The following is an 18,429-nucleotide window of genomic DNA, read 5'->3' on the forward strand; positions in this document are numbered from 1 at the left end:
TAGTGGTAATAAACTGTACACTGCTATTTGACGGACAGTCAGATACCGTTATAGTGGTAATAAACTGTACACTGCTATTTGACGGACAGATAGATACCATTATAGTGGTAATAAACTGTACACTGCTATTTGACGGACAGTCAGATACCGTTAGTGTGGTAATAAACTGTACACTTCTATTTGACGGACAGTCAGATACCATTATAGTGGTAATGAACTGTCCACTACTATTTGACGGACAGTCAGATGACATTATAGTGGTAATTAACTGTTCACTGCTATTTGACGGACAGTCAGATACCATTATAGTGGTAATAAACTGTTCACTACTATTTGACGGACAGTCAGATACCATTATAGTGGTAATAAACTGTTCACTACTATTTGACTGACATTCAGATACCATTATAGTGGTAATAAACTGTTCACTACTATTTGACGGACAGTCAGATACCATTATAGTGGTAATAAACTGTTCACTACTATTCATTGCGTATTTAAATATGCCATATTAGTGAAACATTACAGCGAAATATAAAAAAGAAACCTATCAATATATGGAATCATCAAAACAAGCATATGTATGTACATTTACAGCAGTATATTAGCATTTACAAATTTCAGTGTATTATATGTATATATAAGAAGATCATAGTTAAATATGATAGGAAATATTCATCGTCTTGTCATGTTGTAAACTTTTTTTCTACGCTTTTATCTGCTGGTGGCGCGATTATGTGTGGCCAGTTCCCACACCGAGGGAAGTTTGCAGGAGTGGAAGGGATCTGGTCGAGCCCGCCGACCTGAAGCACAAACCCCATTCCAACGTCGGCGTGGAATTCAAGGTGACAATGCATGAACCAGAATCCTGAAATAAAATATAATTTTAAAAAGTTTCAAATATGATTATATGCAATATAAGTGTATTATGACCAGACACAGATCTGCTCCATTAATATTGACATCATATTTTTGTTAGAAAAGAATCAGAGAGGCCCTACCGCAAAAGCAAAATCCAAGTTAACCGAGTAGGAGCGGGATTCCAGGCAGAAGCCACATTTTCTGCGTGTAGGTCTAAACTGTTTTCACAGGTTACTATCACTAAATATAATTTATAGTTGCAACAATTTAACAAAAGAAAAACAAAAATAATTTTAATTTCTTTAGAAGAAACCTTATGACACAATGCGACTTGAAAATGGAACATTGAAGTGTTGCTCTCTTAAAAAATTCAAAAATAAGATTGCCGTGAAAATAAGCCACATTCGACAAGAAATCTATTTTCGGGATTTTAGGGTATATTATACAATCTGAAGTTAACATTCATATGGACTGATGAAATCCAACACTACTCTGCCATATAACGTACAATAGGGAAATACTTACTGGTGACAAAAGATTGAGACGATTAACAGAAATATAAACCTTTCATATTGTTCCTCAAGGACTGAAATTATTTCTTTTATCATCGCAAATTGTTAATTGATTATATATATATTTATCGTTGTGTCATGTTGCAATGTATTCGTTGAAAACACAATTAATAGGCTGTTTGTGTACCAACAGGACAAACTATGCTTCTTTCTTGGCAGACGTTTTTCTCATATCAAGCTGAATTTGTTGAAGATTTGACAAACACCTAGTCAATTCCTTAAATTCCACTTTTAGATATATCTACGGAATGTGTCAAAACAAATTTTCGTTCGCTTTTGAATATCCACAAAGTTGCTAACGCCAAACGCATATTAACACGGACGTATAATACCTGGATTGTCGGCATGGATTCGGAGGATAACATAGCCACCATCAGGGACGGTAACTGTGTCCTTATCAACCGGTGACGTAAGATTCCTCATCAATTTTCCTTCATTGTCCAATTTTTTTACCTCCTCAAGAGTCGTAGACTTGTTGAGCTGTTTGGTATACAATAAACATGCTTTGCAAAGATATTATGAAAAAAGAGGTAACTGAGAAAATAAATAAAAAACATTTTCACAAAACATAAGAAATGAAAAATGCCATTATTTGATTATATTTTAGGTTGGCGATTTGTTTTACTTGATATAAATGTTATCGAAGCAGAAATGGTGAAATTCCTTCAATTTTTGTACACATTGTACATACTATGCATTCGTAAACAAGCTGACTACGAAACGATACACATAGAAGAGAGATCAGCAGCACTATTTTGTTACCCTGTTAATATGGCGAGGTTAAGTTGAGTGTCAGGATTGTTTTGATCGATCTGTAAATATCCTATTGCGGAAGAAAGACAAATCGATTTAATATAAAGGTATCTGATAAAAGTATGATATTTTAAATTTCTTGACATATATTATCAAGCCACATTCAAAGCCATTTGTTTGTGCTGGCAGCTCACGCAATTTAAATGCATTATGACATTATTATACACACCCTGTCCATGCCTATAACTCTAAACTTATGACCGTGAAGATGCATTGGATGGTTGGCATCCCAGACCTTTCCTTCATCTATGATGACGAGTTCAACCGTGTCATTAAGGTCCACCTTTATCGTGTGAATACACTCACAATATTCCGCAGAACAATTCTTTTGCACCGTGGCAGCGTTACAAAACATGTCCTTAAACAAAGTGAATAATAAATATTACTATTCAAATGCTATGATAGTTATACAGATCAACAGGTGCTTCCTAATTATTTTTTACTCTGCGCCTAGACATAGCTAACAGAATATCCTTCGGGCTCTTATCGTAACCTGTATAGGTGTACAGTGTGGTCGAAATTTGTCCAAAAAAGGTAATGGTCCTCGATAAATGTCAGCAAATATTACAGCCATTAGATGCATGCATAAGCCGACATGAAATCAGATTATTGCGAATCTCAAACGACCGTCATTAACCTCTCTTCACTGCGTGGCATGAGATGGGATTTAGCGACTTTGATAATAACCGTTTTTGTTGATTTAGTGAAAAAAACCCAAAAAACATCGTCTTTTATTTCGATCACTGTGAATTTGATGTTGATATCTGTGTACATATTTATCATGTCAAAAAGGTAAATGGTATTGACTTATGCAAGGAATACTCATATTGGGCGAATAATGAGATAGCAAAAACAGGTAGGTTGTAAATATGGACAGAAATCACTTGAAAAAAGTGAGAAAAAAGTGATAATAATAATAATGATAATAAACTTTATTTAACGAGGGTGACATGTTTAGCCAAAGTCTCATCTACCACATGGTCCACAAAAGCACCAAGTAGAGAAATTAACACCCAAAACACATGCAACAAAAAGCTGCAATGATGAAAATTAAAAGGCAAGGTTGGATTTTAACACCGATTTGATGCGACTCTTTCCAATCAGTAACCTGTCAATCATCAATAAACAAATTGAACACTGCAATCTGTATACTTTGAAACAACCATATACCGAGTTTAACACTGGTCGTAACCGGGCAAATTTGCAAGACACATAATACAGCTTGTATTATGTACATAATACACTAAACAATATTAGTAAATATTGCTTGGTATGTCTGAATGATGAATCTGATGAGGGTAAATTGAAATTACCCATCCAGGAACAAGAAACACATTATATTTTAGCATAAATAAGGACCCCCCCCCCCCTTGTTTGTAAATGAAATGATCAGATACGTTTCACAACGCAGTACATATTGTGATATTGTAACGACATTTGGTCAGGTGATCAATAGCCGATTGTAATGTCAATCGTCGGATAATGACCACACTGACTTCGATGTTGCAAAAGTTTTCACGGGGATTTGCCTTAACATTTGAAATTACTCACAAAGGTTAACTATTCCCTGAGTGCTATCTTCAGAATTGAAACCAACTCAGTATCAACACAGATACAGACACTCTATCAAAAACTATAAAAAAAGTATTATATGTGTAATAGTTGATATTGTTTTCTTCTATAATGCATTACTATTGCTACCTAATATAACAAGGCTTTCCTAGGTATGTCAGCAGTAGCATACATGGTATTGGATCATAACATCTTGTGCTACATACATTCCTATGTAAACCTAACAAAGGTGACAATCAAAGATAACATGCGATTCGCAACAGAGCAGTTTTCCGTGTACCTGTGGTATGTCATTGAACTGCGAGAGAGGAGGGGAAGGCGGTAGTGTGTTACTGATGTGGTTGATTTGTGGTGTCAATAGATGGGTGTGTGCCTTCCCAACAGTCAACGGGGGAACATATTCAGGCCCAACGTAGAAGTTGAAGTTTTCGATGTTGTTGAAATCCATGGCGAGGTAAAACTTTTTGTCTGGTATATCATTAAGAGCTTTGTTAGACGGTCTCAAATTTTCAAGGTGCGTTACCGGTACAAGCATATCTGTCGCTTTCCTATTCCATGGATTTAGTTTCTGGGAACAATAAATACAAACATAATCAAACTGGAAGATATTATTAAAAGCAAAATCAATACTACCGTTAGAGGACTAAATGTTGATATCCATAAAACAACCGTTCTCACCTCATATTCCATTTTAAAAATGTGCACTGCTGCGTAAATAAAACTTCAGGTGCTTATTTGTTGTATTAGAAATTTAATGATTTCAAATTTCATCATCCTGCTTTATTTCAGCTTTTTATAGGCCTATTCTATGTCAACACAGCGTTAACAACATTAGTATTATAGTTGGTTCAATTATATATTATATCAAAGATCAAAGCCTTCATATTTGTTATTTAATATATTGTGTTCTTTATCCATGATTGTCATAACTTACTTTTCCTGCACGCGCTCCAAACAGGTAGCCAGATGGTCGATTCGGAAGCTCCTCGGCTGATCCATTGTAGCGAAGGATGGCTTGCTGGAACGCATTCTTCACCGAACAATCCCCCTGTCCCCGCGCCCTAACCCAGTAATTGTCCATATCCTGGTCAGCCAGAACAACCACATCGTACCTCTCCCCGGCGAATAAGTTAATGCTTTCAACATCTATGTATTGAAATGGATTTCCATCGCTGCTGATGACGCGAAGTGTATGGTTGTCAATTGAGAACTGGACTGGACAGTTCAGTATGCCATTGCTAATTATCCGGAATCGGTAACGTCGTCCGCGCTCAACATTAAACACTTCATATGGTGTTGTGATGTTTATCGTTCGTTCATTGTCGTAGAAAACACGATGCGCCCCCTTGCCTGAAAGAATAGTTAAAAGCACAGTACAATAGATGGTTAATGAGCCATATCGTCAATATACAAAATTTCAACATAAGAAACCGCAAAGAAGAAAAACAACAGGAAAGACGCTTAAACCTGACCTGTAAAAGGTTGTTTAAATGTGATCATATGTTAAACTTTTTCACGCTATATATTTGAAAGGTTGCATAATATACAAAGTGCAAGCTACATTGTTACAAAACTGCGTCTTTTGAAAACAAGAAATCGGACAGCATAGAGGAGAAAAAGTTTTCAATTGTTTTTGAAACCACGTAATATCATGCTCGTTAAAGAAAGCGCATAAAAATGTGTCTTGTCAACATTTGAATATATATTTCAAGATCCTTCGACAAATAATGAACATCACACAGGTTGATAATTTAACAATTAAGTGTTGAGATGTTACTGCTTGCTGATGACATAGCATAAATATCACAGACAACTTTACCGCTCATTACAACCCTGGACTGTAAATCGAGGTTCAATGTGCAGCACCTTGTGGATGAGACAAAAAGACTAATTTGGTCCTTTAATGTACATCAACAGAATCTCGCGGTCGCGTAACGGTAAAAATTGACAGACTTTGAAGTAGGGCATTGGTTCTTTGTAATCTTCAAAGGACAAGTATCAGCCTAGTGATTGGTTAGGTGTTTGTACCTGCCACCAATCAAATAACTGGCCGCGTGCCTTCATATTCCAGAGGTGTAGAGAGCTAAAGTGAGCGTAACCCCTGGATATCGAGGATGGATATAAGTATAACTTAATTAACATCGCATAAAAAACGCATATCAGATAAGTGTTGAATGGTGAAATTTTTAAAGTGCCATCAGAATCAGTTTTCCATTAAACTACAATACTTTTACACTTTGATCTTTTTTAGGACAGACAAGATTTATGGTCGTAATCATAATGCTAGTTATTGGTGTGATATGAAGGTCAATGTTATTAATTATGCTCATTTGAATACTTTGTGATGTTGTTGTCACTAGCCAAGGTCTCGATGGGAGGACGTGACATTACTTGGATTCGACCTAAATTTACATGGCGGGTGTCATCGATGAATCAGAAGACGCTAATTTTTCTGGAACACATGGTCTCGTTATCTTTGTACTCTTTCAAGGGTCTGCATATAAATTTTGCCTTTGTCCCGATTTTGCCCTAGTTTTGTCGATTTTGAGTTCGAATTATGGTTGAGTTGACACTTCGGGATTCTCTGTTTGACAAGGTATACTAGCGTCGACAGCAATTATTTTGACAACTTCACGAAAAAAAACCACGTTTATTGTATTACTTAAACATAATTATACCTGCAAGTTATTATCCAATTCGGTGTTAGCAAACCCACTATTACAAAACATAGGTTATTCATAAACAAGTCTGCTGCGTCAACCATTAGACCAAGATTCCGACTTACGATGCATCAGATAAAAACATTATTGGTACCTAGTTTGCAGCTTACACATAATGTTTGTTCCGGATTAGTTCACGGGAGTAATTAGGACACAGCGGACCAGATCTGTGTACCTTAATTTGGATTACCAATTTTGGTATAAAATAATTGCAAAAATATGCCATTTAGATATAAATTACAGTAAAGCTACCGTTGATAAAGTCTTCTTTCAAGTAGCCTGTGACGTTTTACGTTATCATTTAGGTGTATTCAATGTAAAATTTATAACATTTTTGGTGGTTTATATCAAGTAAGCATTAGGTCATTGACAACACCATGTGCGCAAGATTACCATTGATGAGCATCGAACCAGGCTTATTGTCTCCGTAAGCTTGATGGTGATTAGCAAACCGATTCAGTGTTAATTCCAGTAACCAGTCGTTGATGAGTATAGTATGTTCGGGAAGGTCGTAGTCATAAAGACCGTGTTGCAACTCGTGTTCGGCGGCTTGTCGAACAACAAATGCCCCAAAGATTCCATCAGCGCGATGTAGCCCGAAGTGTCCGTGCCAAAAGTGGGTGCCTGGATCGCTGACTTTAAATCTTTTTATCATAAACAAATATAATTTTGTTGTATCATCTGGTATTTCAAAATACAAAAGTAGATTCAAATATATATAGCATCTTAACTTTCACAATGTCATAAAAGTAACGAATGTAAATGGCCACTTTGCTGAATAAAGTGTAAAATATTGCCCATCAATTGTTAGAAGCCTAGCCAGGAAAAGGACATTCACAAAAAACAATTGATGAAGTATTTAAAAGAATTATTATCAATAATAACTTAAAAAAACCAAAAAGGAATTTTCGAAAGTTAAAATTTTGAATTGATTTTATTTCATAACCTTTATTTGCTATTCGGTTGGCCTTCGGAAAGTAGAATGTATTGTGGTTGACTGACTTAGATGTATTATCCGAGGAAGACATGGTCCCTATAATATGTGGCTGACCTACCTATATTGGAATGTAGTATAGGCAGGTATGGGGCACTGTGTCAGCATACCAACACCGTCCATATGTGGGGAGTCGTGCTGAAGGATCCCATGCCAATGAATTGACATCCCCTCACCAGTCATTTTGTTATGAAGATTAACGATAACAGTGTCACCCTCACATACCTGGAATATATTTATAGTAATTCATCGACTTCATGACATATAAGATACTGTGAAGCTAGTTATACTGAAATAAGTTCTACATTAGACTTAGTACATAATATAAGGATGCAATTGGAACTCCAAATCGACATGACATCACAGCAACTACCGATGAGACACCAACAACACAGTATGGAGTTCCTATGACATTAAAGATAATAATATACAAAACATACACTCAAGTGCAATGCCAACGTCTGATACTCGAGACTTTTAACAGCCCCCGTCAGGCTTAGCATCTTTCCTGAGGATGCATTATATGATAGATACATCAGACCCGGCTGGTTGTTGGCGTGTGGCAAACCCTTCAAGAATGGTTCAACGATGCAATACAACTTAAAGTGGAAATTTATTTGTAGACAATCAAAATTCAAGCGACAAGAAATACAATACAAAAGTACACTCTCCACAGTAGCCCGAAAGACCACCTGTACAAGTGTCTATATGTTGAGATGAGCGGTATCCGTTTTACTAATTGACAATGTGTTTATATATAAATGAGCAGGTTGTTGAATAGCCTAGTAGTATCTCTAAATGTTTAAATAGAAGCTACCTTATTTCTTACCTTTACTCCTAGAACCTTTGTTCCTAGCATGCTCCTATTTTTTCCTAGTACCTTTGCTCCTAGTACATTTCTCCTAATTACTCCCCGTACCTTTCTCCTAACTTCTCCAAGCACTTTTCTAAACACATTATAGTTTTTGTAACTCCTGATATCTAACTCTAACTTTCTATTTCTTCTCAAGTGTCATATCTTCTGCAATTACCGCCGACTGTTTTTTTCTGCTCGACTCCCTGCTCAGCATGGGGCCAGAACAACACTGACTCTTCGAATCTCCCGGCTCTCAATTTATAGAAAGTGCTAGCAAATCATATTGCTTAAAATTACCAACACGAGAGATCTCCCGCGTTTACTATACTAAGTGAATAAAGTCCGAGAGACCCGAGTATAAACTATGAAGATGTCTCCCGTGTGTTTCCGAAAATATATACAAATATAGCTGCCGTAGAAAACGAATCGTTATGTCCGAGACAAATTTTCGACTCTAATGACCTATACTAGTTCAGACAGTATGAATAAATGGAATAGATACAGGTACATTTGTAGAAAGTTATCTCAACAAGCTGAACAATCGTTTCGAGTATAAACGTTTGATTCCCGTATAAATACAGATGACACCTGGCGGTGGACTTGGCGTCTGTCCAAACACATTGGTTCACTATTCACTCATCACCTTGCATTTATTCACAGACTCGCACCATAATCAAGATCTAACTTCGATAGAATACTTGTACCATGATACAATTTGATGTCAAACAACAATATGAGATAATTTACAGACGAAATTCCCGTTACAATAAGAGAACGGATTTGTTGTTATTATCGGACTATGTTACCTTTCAGCATACGAGGTTTGGTAGTTATGGACATGCAACAACATCTCACGTTATGATTTAATACGTCATACATGTACGTATAGAATGATACCATCACATGAAATATAGTTTCAAAGTAATTAAGGTGAAATTCGGGTGACAATAATGGAACAATAATACTGCCACTTTATAACTCTATGTACAAAATGTACATGGTTACACATATTTATAAGCTATTAGGCCAACCGGCATAACACAAGACTACAAATTCATTAGACGGAATGGTTTAGTACTCAGAACCTGAAGCTTTCTTTTCTCCCATGAAAAATACATTTTTTCTTGATTTTGTAATCTTTGCTCGAGACATTTCTAACATTGACTTATTTTAATATTTTGTTTTAAAACCTTACTTTGAGGCGGAAAATTAAAGATAAATAATCAGGTTGACGACCATGCATGCACTTTGGCTTACGTGAATGCCTGGTCCAGGCAGCATCCTGTTGATGACTAGTATCGCCCGGGAATTACCGTCGGCTGGAACACACCCTGGTCTATAGCAGTCACTGACGTTATGAGGACAGTTCCAACAGGCTTTGGTGAGAGTGTAGAAATACTCCGCTCGGAAGGCATACTCGCAGACCATGGGGTAGTTTACTTGACAGGTCCTTATACAGGGGTGGTCACGATAATCTGCTTACAATTTTAATCATAGATATAGTGATATGTACTTATCATTGTGATTTGCTTAACATTTATTACAAATATGCAAGAAAATTAGATATTACACATAATTCTCCGCGTTACTCACCTTTCATGGGGATCAGGACTTCCGCGATACTGTCGTGGACCCTAACCATAACAAGTAGGATTACCAAGGCAATCATGGTCTAGTTATCTGCGACAAATGGACAACAAGAGCATTGTAAGAACATACTTTAACATGGTATAAATGGTACAAATTAAGCATACATTTTATCGTCTCCTTGATCATGGAACGTTTCGGTGATGAAGCCGACGAAAAATCACCCAATCAAATAAATAAATAAATGTTAAAGTCATATATCATTTGGTCTTAAAGTGATATTTCTACATTTCTCTGTAAGTTGTTAGAAAAATTAACTGCTTTCCTGATAATTTTGAAAAATAAATCCAAATTCCAACTGCCAAGGATAACTTGTATTAATGAGGAAATTATTTCACAACTTATTCTACAACGTGGCTATCATTAAGCCTACTATGAAATAGAATACATGTTATTGTATATATATATAACATAATAATTAAGGCCTCCAGCTAATACAAACAACCATATATCGTCTGTTTCAGCTTCATCCATACATTTTACTTTGCCGGAATGTCATGGGTTGATACCAAAACGAAACCCTATAAAAACGATGACCTTACTCCAGATTTAATTTCTGCAAGGTACCCTCATTTACATTTAAAAAAAACTTATTTCGACAAGTCATGTAAAGTCACATGCCAACTGGAGCCGTGCGTAGCTTCGTCACTGGAAGAAGTACTATCGATGTGACACACTGTATCTGCCATTTGTGCTATTTATCCTAATTCCATCCTTCAGACTTCATTATGAACATGATGTTACTTACATTTTTCACACAAGGTCAACGATTAAGTCCCGGGTAACAGGAAAAGGTATTGTAACGGCACGTTCGCCTCTTTATAGTTTTCTATTTCTTTTTGTTAACTCACAACTTGTACCATCGAACGAAGTCACCCTGTTTGGGAAAACGCGTTTTTATAATGAAAGATACGCGTGAGACTGAATATAAAACACAATAAAAAATGACACCTACAGCGTTTTACAAAATTACTGACTTCATACGAAACACGCTAGCACGCACTCACACTTTCATGCATACTCTGTCTTATTGCACAGTACTATGGACAGTATTGACAAATGTTTGAAAGTACTGGTTAACAATGTTCACTCTATTTTTGCTGTTTCGAGAAACGTATCCGTACTTGGAATTGTTTTTGTCATCAGAAGTCTAGACGTTATGTCAAGGAACATGACAAACCATGATTTGATAACGAATGTAAACGTTTACGTAGAATATATAGAAACGCTTTAAGATCTTTTAATATGTGTAGAACTGTTAGCAATAGGGAAAACTTGGTTCTTGAAAAGAAGAAATACAAGACCTACGAGGCGAGGGTGAAGAGATCTTATCTTCGGAATGAAGGCGATATGTTAGACATTTTGAGAAAAAATGATCCAAAAGTTTTTTATAGTAATTTTTCTAGACGTAAGTGATTTTTACCAATATTTTAAAGATATTGCATGCCAACAATTTAGTTGACTTTTCTCCCGTCAATGTTGAGCAAGTTGAAGTTGATACCGAATGTATTTACCCTGAGCTTGATGACGAATTCAGTCTTGATGAATTTTGTTGAATGAAAAGACCAAGTTATCTTTGTTTGATACTTATGTATGGGGTTAAGTATGGGGTTATAGTCCTGCACCGCATATTGAAAATATACATTTATTATTTTTGAAAACCGTATTGGGTGTCAGGAAAACAGTAAATAATGCCATGGTGTATTTTGAACTTGGTCGTTACCCTTTGCATATACAGCGTAGGATTGCTATTGCAAAATACTTGCTGCAAATATTAAAGACTAATCACTGTATTTTGAGGGCCTGTAACGATGAACGTTTACAGGAAACCAAATTGTAAAGCAAATTGGGTTTATCATCTGAGACGTGATTTGTGTACGTTGGGTTTTGGAGATGTGTGGTTGGCACATTGTGTACCAAATGAGAAATCTGTTTTATTATTATATATACAACTTATGACAATTTCATAATTTGTAAATATTATGTATGCAATTGAATCTATTTCATGTGTTCTCCGCCATTGTACAAGATATTTGTAAAGTATTTATCTATATGTACATTTCTGTACGCCTATATGCAATGTGCATTTGGTAATAAATTGAATTGACAACACTGATAAACGTTCAAATGAATATGATTAAAGCAAAAATACCTTTATGAAATGGGTTTTCTTGTTTTTTAATAACGACAAGAGCTGTAAATCTACAAAGGTAAATCTAGCTGATTTCATTGGTAAATAACTGGGCTAGGCCGGCTGTATTAAAGCTTGTCACCAAAAGATATATATATATATATATATATATTGTTAATTTTATTTCTTCATTTCTTTTTTTCTTTTTGAAAAGCCATTTTAAACTTATAATATTTACCACCCTCAGCTCACTCTTATGCATCATCGAACGAATAAACACCACAGTTGAGTTATTTACCATGTAATCAGTTACAAATTTCGTTTTCGGTACGACAATGTAAATTTTTGAAATGTATAGTTTTTTTTATTACTGTGAATGTTTGCAGTTTTCCCACTATGTCTAGTGACTTAAATATGAATATAGTCATAACCTTAATCAACTATATGCATGTTTTTCTAATCTCGTAAAGCCTGATAGTGTTTATAATTGGATTTTATAACTCAATCCTTACATTGTTTGAAAACCTTGATTTACTTTAACATGAAACTGATTCCTGATTTTGTATTTTTTTATTACGTCCAAAGGCTGTCAACTGAGTAGTGTCACTTATACAAGCATTTCAGTGACACAATTATCGCATGATGAGTTATTTGAAAAAAAACGATTGGTTCCTGTATCCTGAATATAGAATATAGAATTATTGATAAGGTGGTATCTGTATATCAGACGGTGATACATTGTGAATTCCAATAACTGTTTTTATTTGCCTTTAAAATAGAAACTTGTAACAGGAATATGATAATTAAATGAAGCATTACGCTTTTTTCCCGTTGGCAGTAATCAACATGAAGTGTTTATCTATCATTTGGTAATATTGAATCTCACGAAAAAAATCTAAAAAACTATTTTTTTTTTATATATATAAATACTTAAATACGTGTATAAAATAAGGCATTCACTCAACAATGACACTTTTGTGCTTGCGATATATTTCCCGTTACTCTATGGTATGTTAATTGGTAAAAATACACATATTATTATCGGAAATATAATGAACCATTAAAGGAGGTGATTACACTGGATATACTGTATTATTGTTAAACTTTATCAGCGTGACTGATTCGATGATGCTGGTAAAATAACGGGGCAATAAATCACCATGTTATCCTCATGATCCTACGATCATCTTCGCCCTTGTGAAACATGATAAACCTTTGGGAAACAAAGAATCTTGTTTCCCTATTGCAACACTTCCTGAAATGACCTTAGCTGTTAATAGGACGTTAAACAATATTAAACCAAACCAAATCAAACCAATCCTTTAAAAGGGCAAAACATGTACATTATCACATATCTATCAAATTACTGGCATGAATATGAGTAATATACATATATGGATGTATTATTATGTAATAAAGCTCATTATTAATAAAAAAAATTACATTGTGTAAGTAAGGACTGTTAACATAAACAACATATCATTGTATTTCTAGTAGTAATATATATCGATATTCTTTATAAGAAAGTAAACATACGCACACTAAATTACACTTCACTTTTAATACTTCATGTACTACTCTTCATATTTAGCAGGCTAAGTTATAGATTTAAGCTGGAATCCCGCCAAAATGTAACAATATTTTACTTTTTGAGAAATAAATTGTCAAGTATAATGGCTATTGTTTCTCGTTTCAGCGAAGTCGAGTTGTTGGTAAAGCCCGCGATCCTTTTATTGGAAAATGCCATTTAAAGAAACTGCATGGCGCTAGTTAAGCAATAGTCTGTCTTGACAGGATTTAATTAATATTTAAATGCTTTATAGTACCTTATCATTTGTATATTCTTTAGTCATTATGAATGTACAGAAACATGAAAATCATTACAAACAAATAGATCGAAATATCGAAAATAACACAACCTTCATTAGCCTGTCTAACATCGATGTTTTACCGAACAGTAGCGCTGAACGTAATCCATTCATCTCCATTATTATCACATATTATATTACTAAACACAAGCTTGGATACCTTACCTTAATGATCAAGTGTTTCTTTGTGCATCATTGCTGAATAAACCTGCATGGCGTGTTGAAGGTATTTATATCAGAATTTCTTCATAATTTAATTTAGATTAGTCAGCAAATGTTTTAACAAGGTGATTACTGACGTCAGTAAGTGACGACCGTTATCGGTAACATGCACAAGGTACTAGACAGCCTGACCGGGGTAAACAAACAAACTCTACAGGTAGGGATGAAAAACAGTTAATGTCCGGACAACAAATAAATGTAAAATGATAGTACAGTAGTTAATTAGATACTTTTGACAAACCCATAGTCAAGTATCACGTTGTTGAGTAAACTCACGTTGGATCAGCTAAAGCATAACAGATATGCATTCTTGTTTTTTAAATGTTCGAACACGTTAAGGTTTGATTTGATTTTTTTTAACCATAGAACATGTTTCCGTGGCAAGGTTGTTTAACATTGATAACTAGAATCACATGTTCACTATTGAGCTCGAAAAATCCCAAGGCCATGTACGTTGAAAAAAATATGACTTTAATGTACCCGATATAACTATTTATGTATTGCATTTAATGGAAATTTATAAAATATATCTTTGATACATTTTGTTTAATATCTATTTCATCTTGTTTTGTGCTTAATATAATGTATAGGTAATCTTATAATGGTCAGCATCCACCCGTAACCTAGCATTGTACACTTGTTTGCTTATTTTAATGATTTTAATTCGGAAATAGATAGATCATTCTGTGTTCTACTTGGTCAGTTTTTTACATAAACATAGCTATATTGTTCGGGGCCTTTTGCAATCTCTTTTCCTGTATCAAATTAAGTTATTCTGTAAGCGTCTTCATTACCGTAGCAAGGCTTATTGAAATGTCTCTGAGGAACACAATGTATTGCAAATATGGTGGTGATGTTTGTGAACCTTTTTATGCAGTTGTATATTTTGTCTTGATATCCTCAAGTTTAAGAGATTCTAGTCCTGTTTTTAAACGTTATTGTTGAACCAAATTAACATTGATTAACCATTTTCTGCAATTAAATCTTTTAAGGCAAGACACTTGCTAGTAATGACCATTCAGCACATTTCTTACATTCTATATTTAAATATGATAACCAGATATTATTTTGTCCATGGTTGCTATTTGTAACCATTGTTTTAACTGAGAGGTCATGAGGTCAGGATGAACATGTGCCAAAAAGTTAGTATTTTATGCAGGTCGTCTGATATAAAACCATGGATAAAAATCAAAGATACGGCTTGTAAATAGTACATGGTCGTTGACACCAAGTGAAGGTTGCCTCTCAGACACATTCCACGCTGAAGTGAAATCTAAACAAATTGCTGAACGGTGAGCTATATAATGATCAACAAGCACCATATTAACTTATTTCCTTATGCATCACAATCAGTGGCTGATAGTGTTTCGTATGAATGGTATCTGTTAATTAATGCCTTTGTGTGTTGACCGTACAGATAATGTGTCAACAACCTTTACTGGCGGGTGTTTATTCGTCAACATGTGCCGGCTTGCGCTCAATATTTGATTGCTGGGTCAGTTTATTGTGGATAAAGATGTGTTTCCATTTATATCGGCGACCCCTTGGTCCCTACTCTTGTTTTTGCATTGACTTTAAGTTCAGACCTGGCACTGCACACACGTTCTATATCTATTTAATTAAGGGACAATATGGAGATAAAGCAATGCAGCGTATGGGGAATTTGTACCTCTTTATGAGGGTGACTTGGATAATTTTAAATTCATAAGTAAATACATGATGATAGCATTATGTTAATGCCTAGTAACACACAGACATTATACGTATCTTACTTTATAAACTAGTATAAAACAAAACGTCATTGTACAAGCAAAATGATAGTTATAAAATAACAAAACAGTGGATTAAACTGAAATCAGATTAATTTTACAAGTGAGAAATCATACTCATAAACAGTGTCATGGCGTTTCGACGTTATAGGACATCAAGTGTTTGTTCACGAGTGCGCAGCACGAGTTAAAAATATATCACAATATCAGCCACACGAGTGAAATATATTCATTATTACTGAAAAAATCATTGCGTTTACAAAGGGCATTAATCAGAAGCGTTATACCTAGCGCCATATTATAATGAAGTCACGCTTGACAACAAGACTTCGCGCCATTTTGAATGGGATACTCAAACGCAATTTCAACTTTTTCTGCTATGATCTGGTATGATTGCTTACAAAATGTTATTAATTGTATATTTATGAAACATTTGCACTAACAACCACTTATTCTACCGTCGCTTCATTTAAATCTGAACAAAAAGTCGTTGCCTTTGAATGCAGCGAATAGAAAATACCGTTATGATTGGTCAATACCAAAAAGTAATATTTTAACACTGTGAAAACACCACTTTAGATCAAGATCATAGAATCCGATATTTCACTGGCAAAAATGTAATACATCAGAATATACGCACAAACATGCTATTGTACACGTATGTAAGTACCAATTGATTTTTAACGTGATATTCCAATATATATACATGTTCGTGGTTATATAAATTATTTGTTTTGCCTAAATTTTCCATACACTGAGCCATTGATTCAGTTTAATGGGCAAAAACACTACACTTAACGATAACTTATGGCATATAAAATGTTTGTTGCCTGATGAATAAGTTAAAGTGTAATTTTTAAACATGTCAACTATACCCAAAATATATGTAAAATCAGTGACGTTTCTGGAATAATGCACAGGTGCATTTACTATTGAGAAAAATTCATGAACATAGGTATGTCAGGTGGAAGCTATCCTTTTGTAAACAAGAGAAGTATGCACATTTAATATGCTATTGAGAAAAGACAACACAACTTAGTAACAAATATAGCATACATGTCAGGTGGAAACTATCCTTTTGAAAACAAGAGAAGTATGCACATTTAATATGCTATTGAGAAAAGACAACACAACTTAGTAACAAATATAGCATACATGTAAATGTTGACAGGTAGAGTTTCAGGTAAAACATAAGCTAGTACGAGCCATAAACACATGTAATCATTTGAACATGTACGTCTAGACAAATCAGAAAAAACTTTACAGTTGTTACATAACAAACATGTATCCCTCAATGGGGAGGGAATCATACTAATTGTCCGTAGGGACGGCTGGGACAGTGGGTGTATTACCAGGCGAGCGTTGACGATTGTTGTTGGAGCGAGGACGATGCACTGGATGTGCTGGATGTGCTGGATGCGCTGGATGTGCTGGATGCACATGATGCGCTGGATGTGCTGATGTGCTTGATGTGCTGGCTGTGCCTGATGCGCTGGCTGTGTTGGATGGTACCATTTTAATGACCAATATTATATATTGTACATAATAATAAGCGTGAATGTGTGCATTATATGTGTAATATTGAGGATGTACATATGTTCACAGTCATGACTAAGGAGAAATAACTATGAAAGCCATCTTATGATGTGCATATACAATTATTTATTTTATAAAATAATTTTGCTTTTTGGCAATACAATATGTTTAAACTAATGTACCCGAAAAATGACCAACTGACTTTGAATAACGTGCTTGAGTGAATACCTGGACTCTGTGTTTGGTCATCGCTTCATTAACGTATAACTGGAATGAACTGGGCTGGTGGATGATGTAAAATTTCTCGTGGTCGACTCACTAGCAAAACGCGAAAATCTGACATCAAAAACTGAGGCTCGTACACGGTAGGATACATATTCTACAAGTATGGCCCGCGAGAATCTGGCAATCATGTGGTAGCGGCTGATATCACTCTCTGTGACCATGCCTTCAATGGTAGAGTTACACGCCTTTAATATTAAGGAATCAGTGTTCTCATTTTCTTCTTCGGAGATTCGTCGAAAATTGCTCAACATCATCTTGTCTGCTTTTATAAATTGAGACAGCTGATGCTTGATGTCAGGAAATCAGCGTGACCTTGAAAATATCATAGTACTGATACTTTTCTGATGAGCTGAATTCATAACGAAAGTTTGTATATGTTCATCAGTATGTATAGAATGAATCGTATAAGGTCGATATAAAGCAAAACACGAACTGGCCTAGCAAAACATGGCGGCTCAAGAATAACGTACCACCGTTCAAATGAAGTTATAAATACAGGCTTAGCTGATGTAGACATAACACAGATAATATGACGAAAACTGAAGTTATTATCAAAAACTAAATAAAAATCTTGAGCTGGAAT

General features: G+C 35.0%; 1 protein-coding gene across 2 annotated transcripts; it reads right to left on the reverse strand.

The window, feature by feature from the left end:
* Positions 1 to 647: 647 nt before the first annotated feature.
* LOC110459860 (laccase-1-like) lies at positions 648 to 14,280 on the reverse strand. 2 transcript variants are annotated; one of them, XM_021512321.1, is made up of 10 exons: positions 14,200 to 14,280; positions 9,982 to 10,068; positions 9,646 to 9,863; positions 7,594 to 7,757; positions 6,932 to 7,182; positions 4,753 to 5,168; positions 4,099 to 4,386; positions 2,416 to 2,604; positions 1,766 to 1,913; positions 648 to 868 (listed from the first exon to the last, which is right to left on the reverse strand). In XM_021512321.1, the coding sequence occupies exons 2-10, from the start codon at positions 10,055 to 10,057 to the stop codon at positions 687 to 689; spliced, it is 1,932 nt and encodes a 643-aa protein (XP_021367996.1). In that variant the 5' UTR covers positions 10,058 to 10,068; positions 14,200 to 14,280; the 3' UTR covers positions 648 to 686. The 2 variants fall into 2 exon arrangements, with proteins under 2 accessions (XP_021367996.1, XP_021367995.1); XM_021512320.1 differs by having other exon boundaries at positions 9,646 to 9,866.
* Positions 14,281 to 18,429: the final 4,149 nt, after the last annotated feature.

This window comes from Mizuhopecten yessoensis, unplaced genomic scaffold (assembly GCF_002113885.1).
Source record: "Mizuhopecten yessoensis strain PY_sf001 unplaced genomic scaffold, ASM211388v2 scaffold10239, whole genome shotgun sequence".
Lineage (NCBI taxonomy): Eukaryota > Metazoa > Mollusca > Bivalvia > Pectinida > Pectinidae > Mizuhopecten > Mizuhopecten yessoensis.

What these genes read in the sequence shown, in the direction of transcription:
- LOC110459860 (XM_021512320.1), bottom strand. Translation starts at nt 10,057, where the DNA reads ATGATTGCCTTGGTAATCCTACTTGTTATGGTTAGGGTCCACGACAGT. An exon ending in TGCCTGGACCAGGCATTCAC is followed by an intron (nt 7,758 to 9,645) that starts GTAAGCCAAAGT and finishes AATATATTCCAG; the next exon opens with GTATGTGAGGGTGACACTGT. An exon ending in AATCCATGCCGACAATCCAG is followed by an intron (nt 869 to 1,765) that starts GTATTATACGTC and finishes ATTTTATTTCAG; the next exon opens with GATTCTGGTTCATGCATTGT.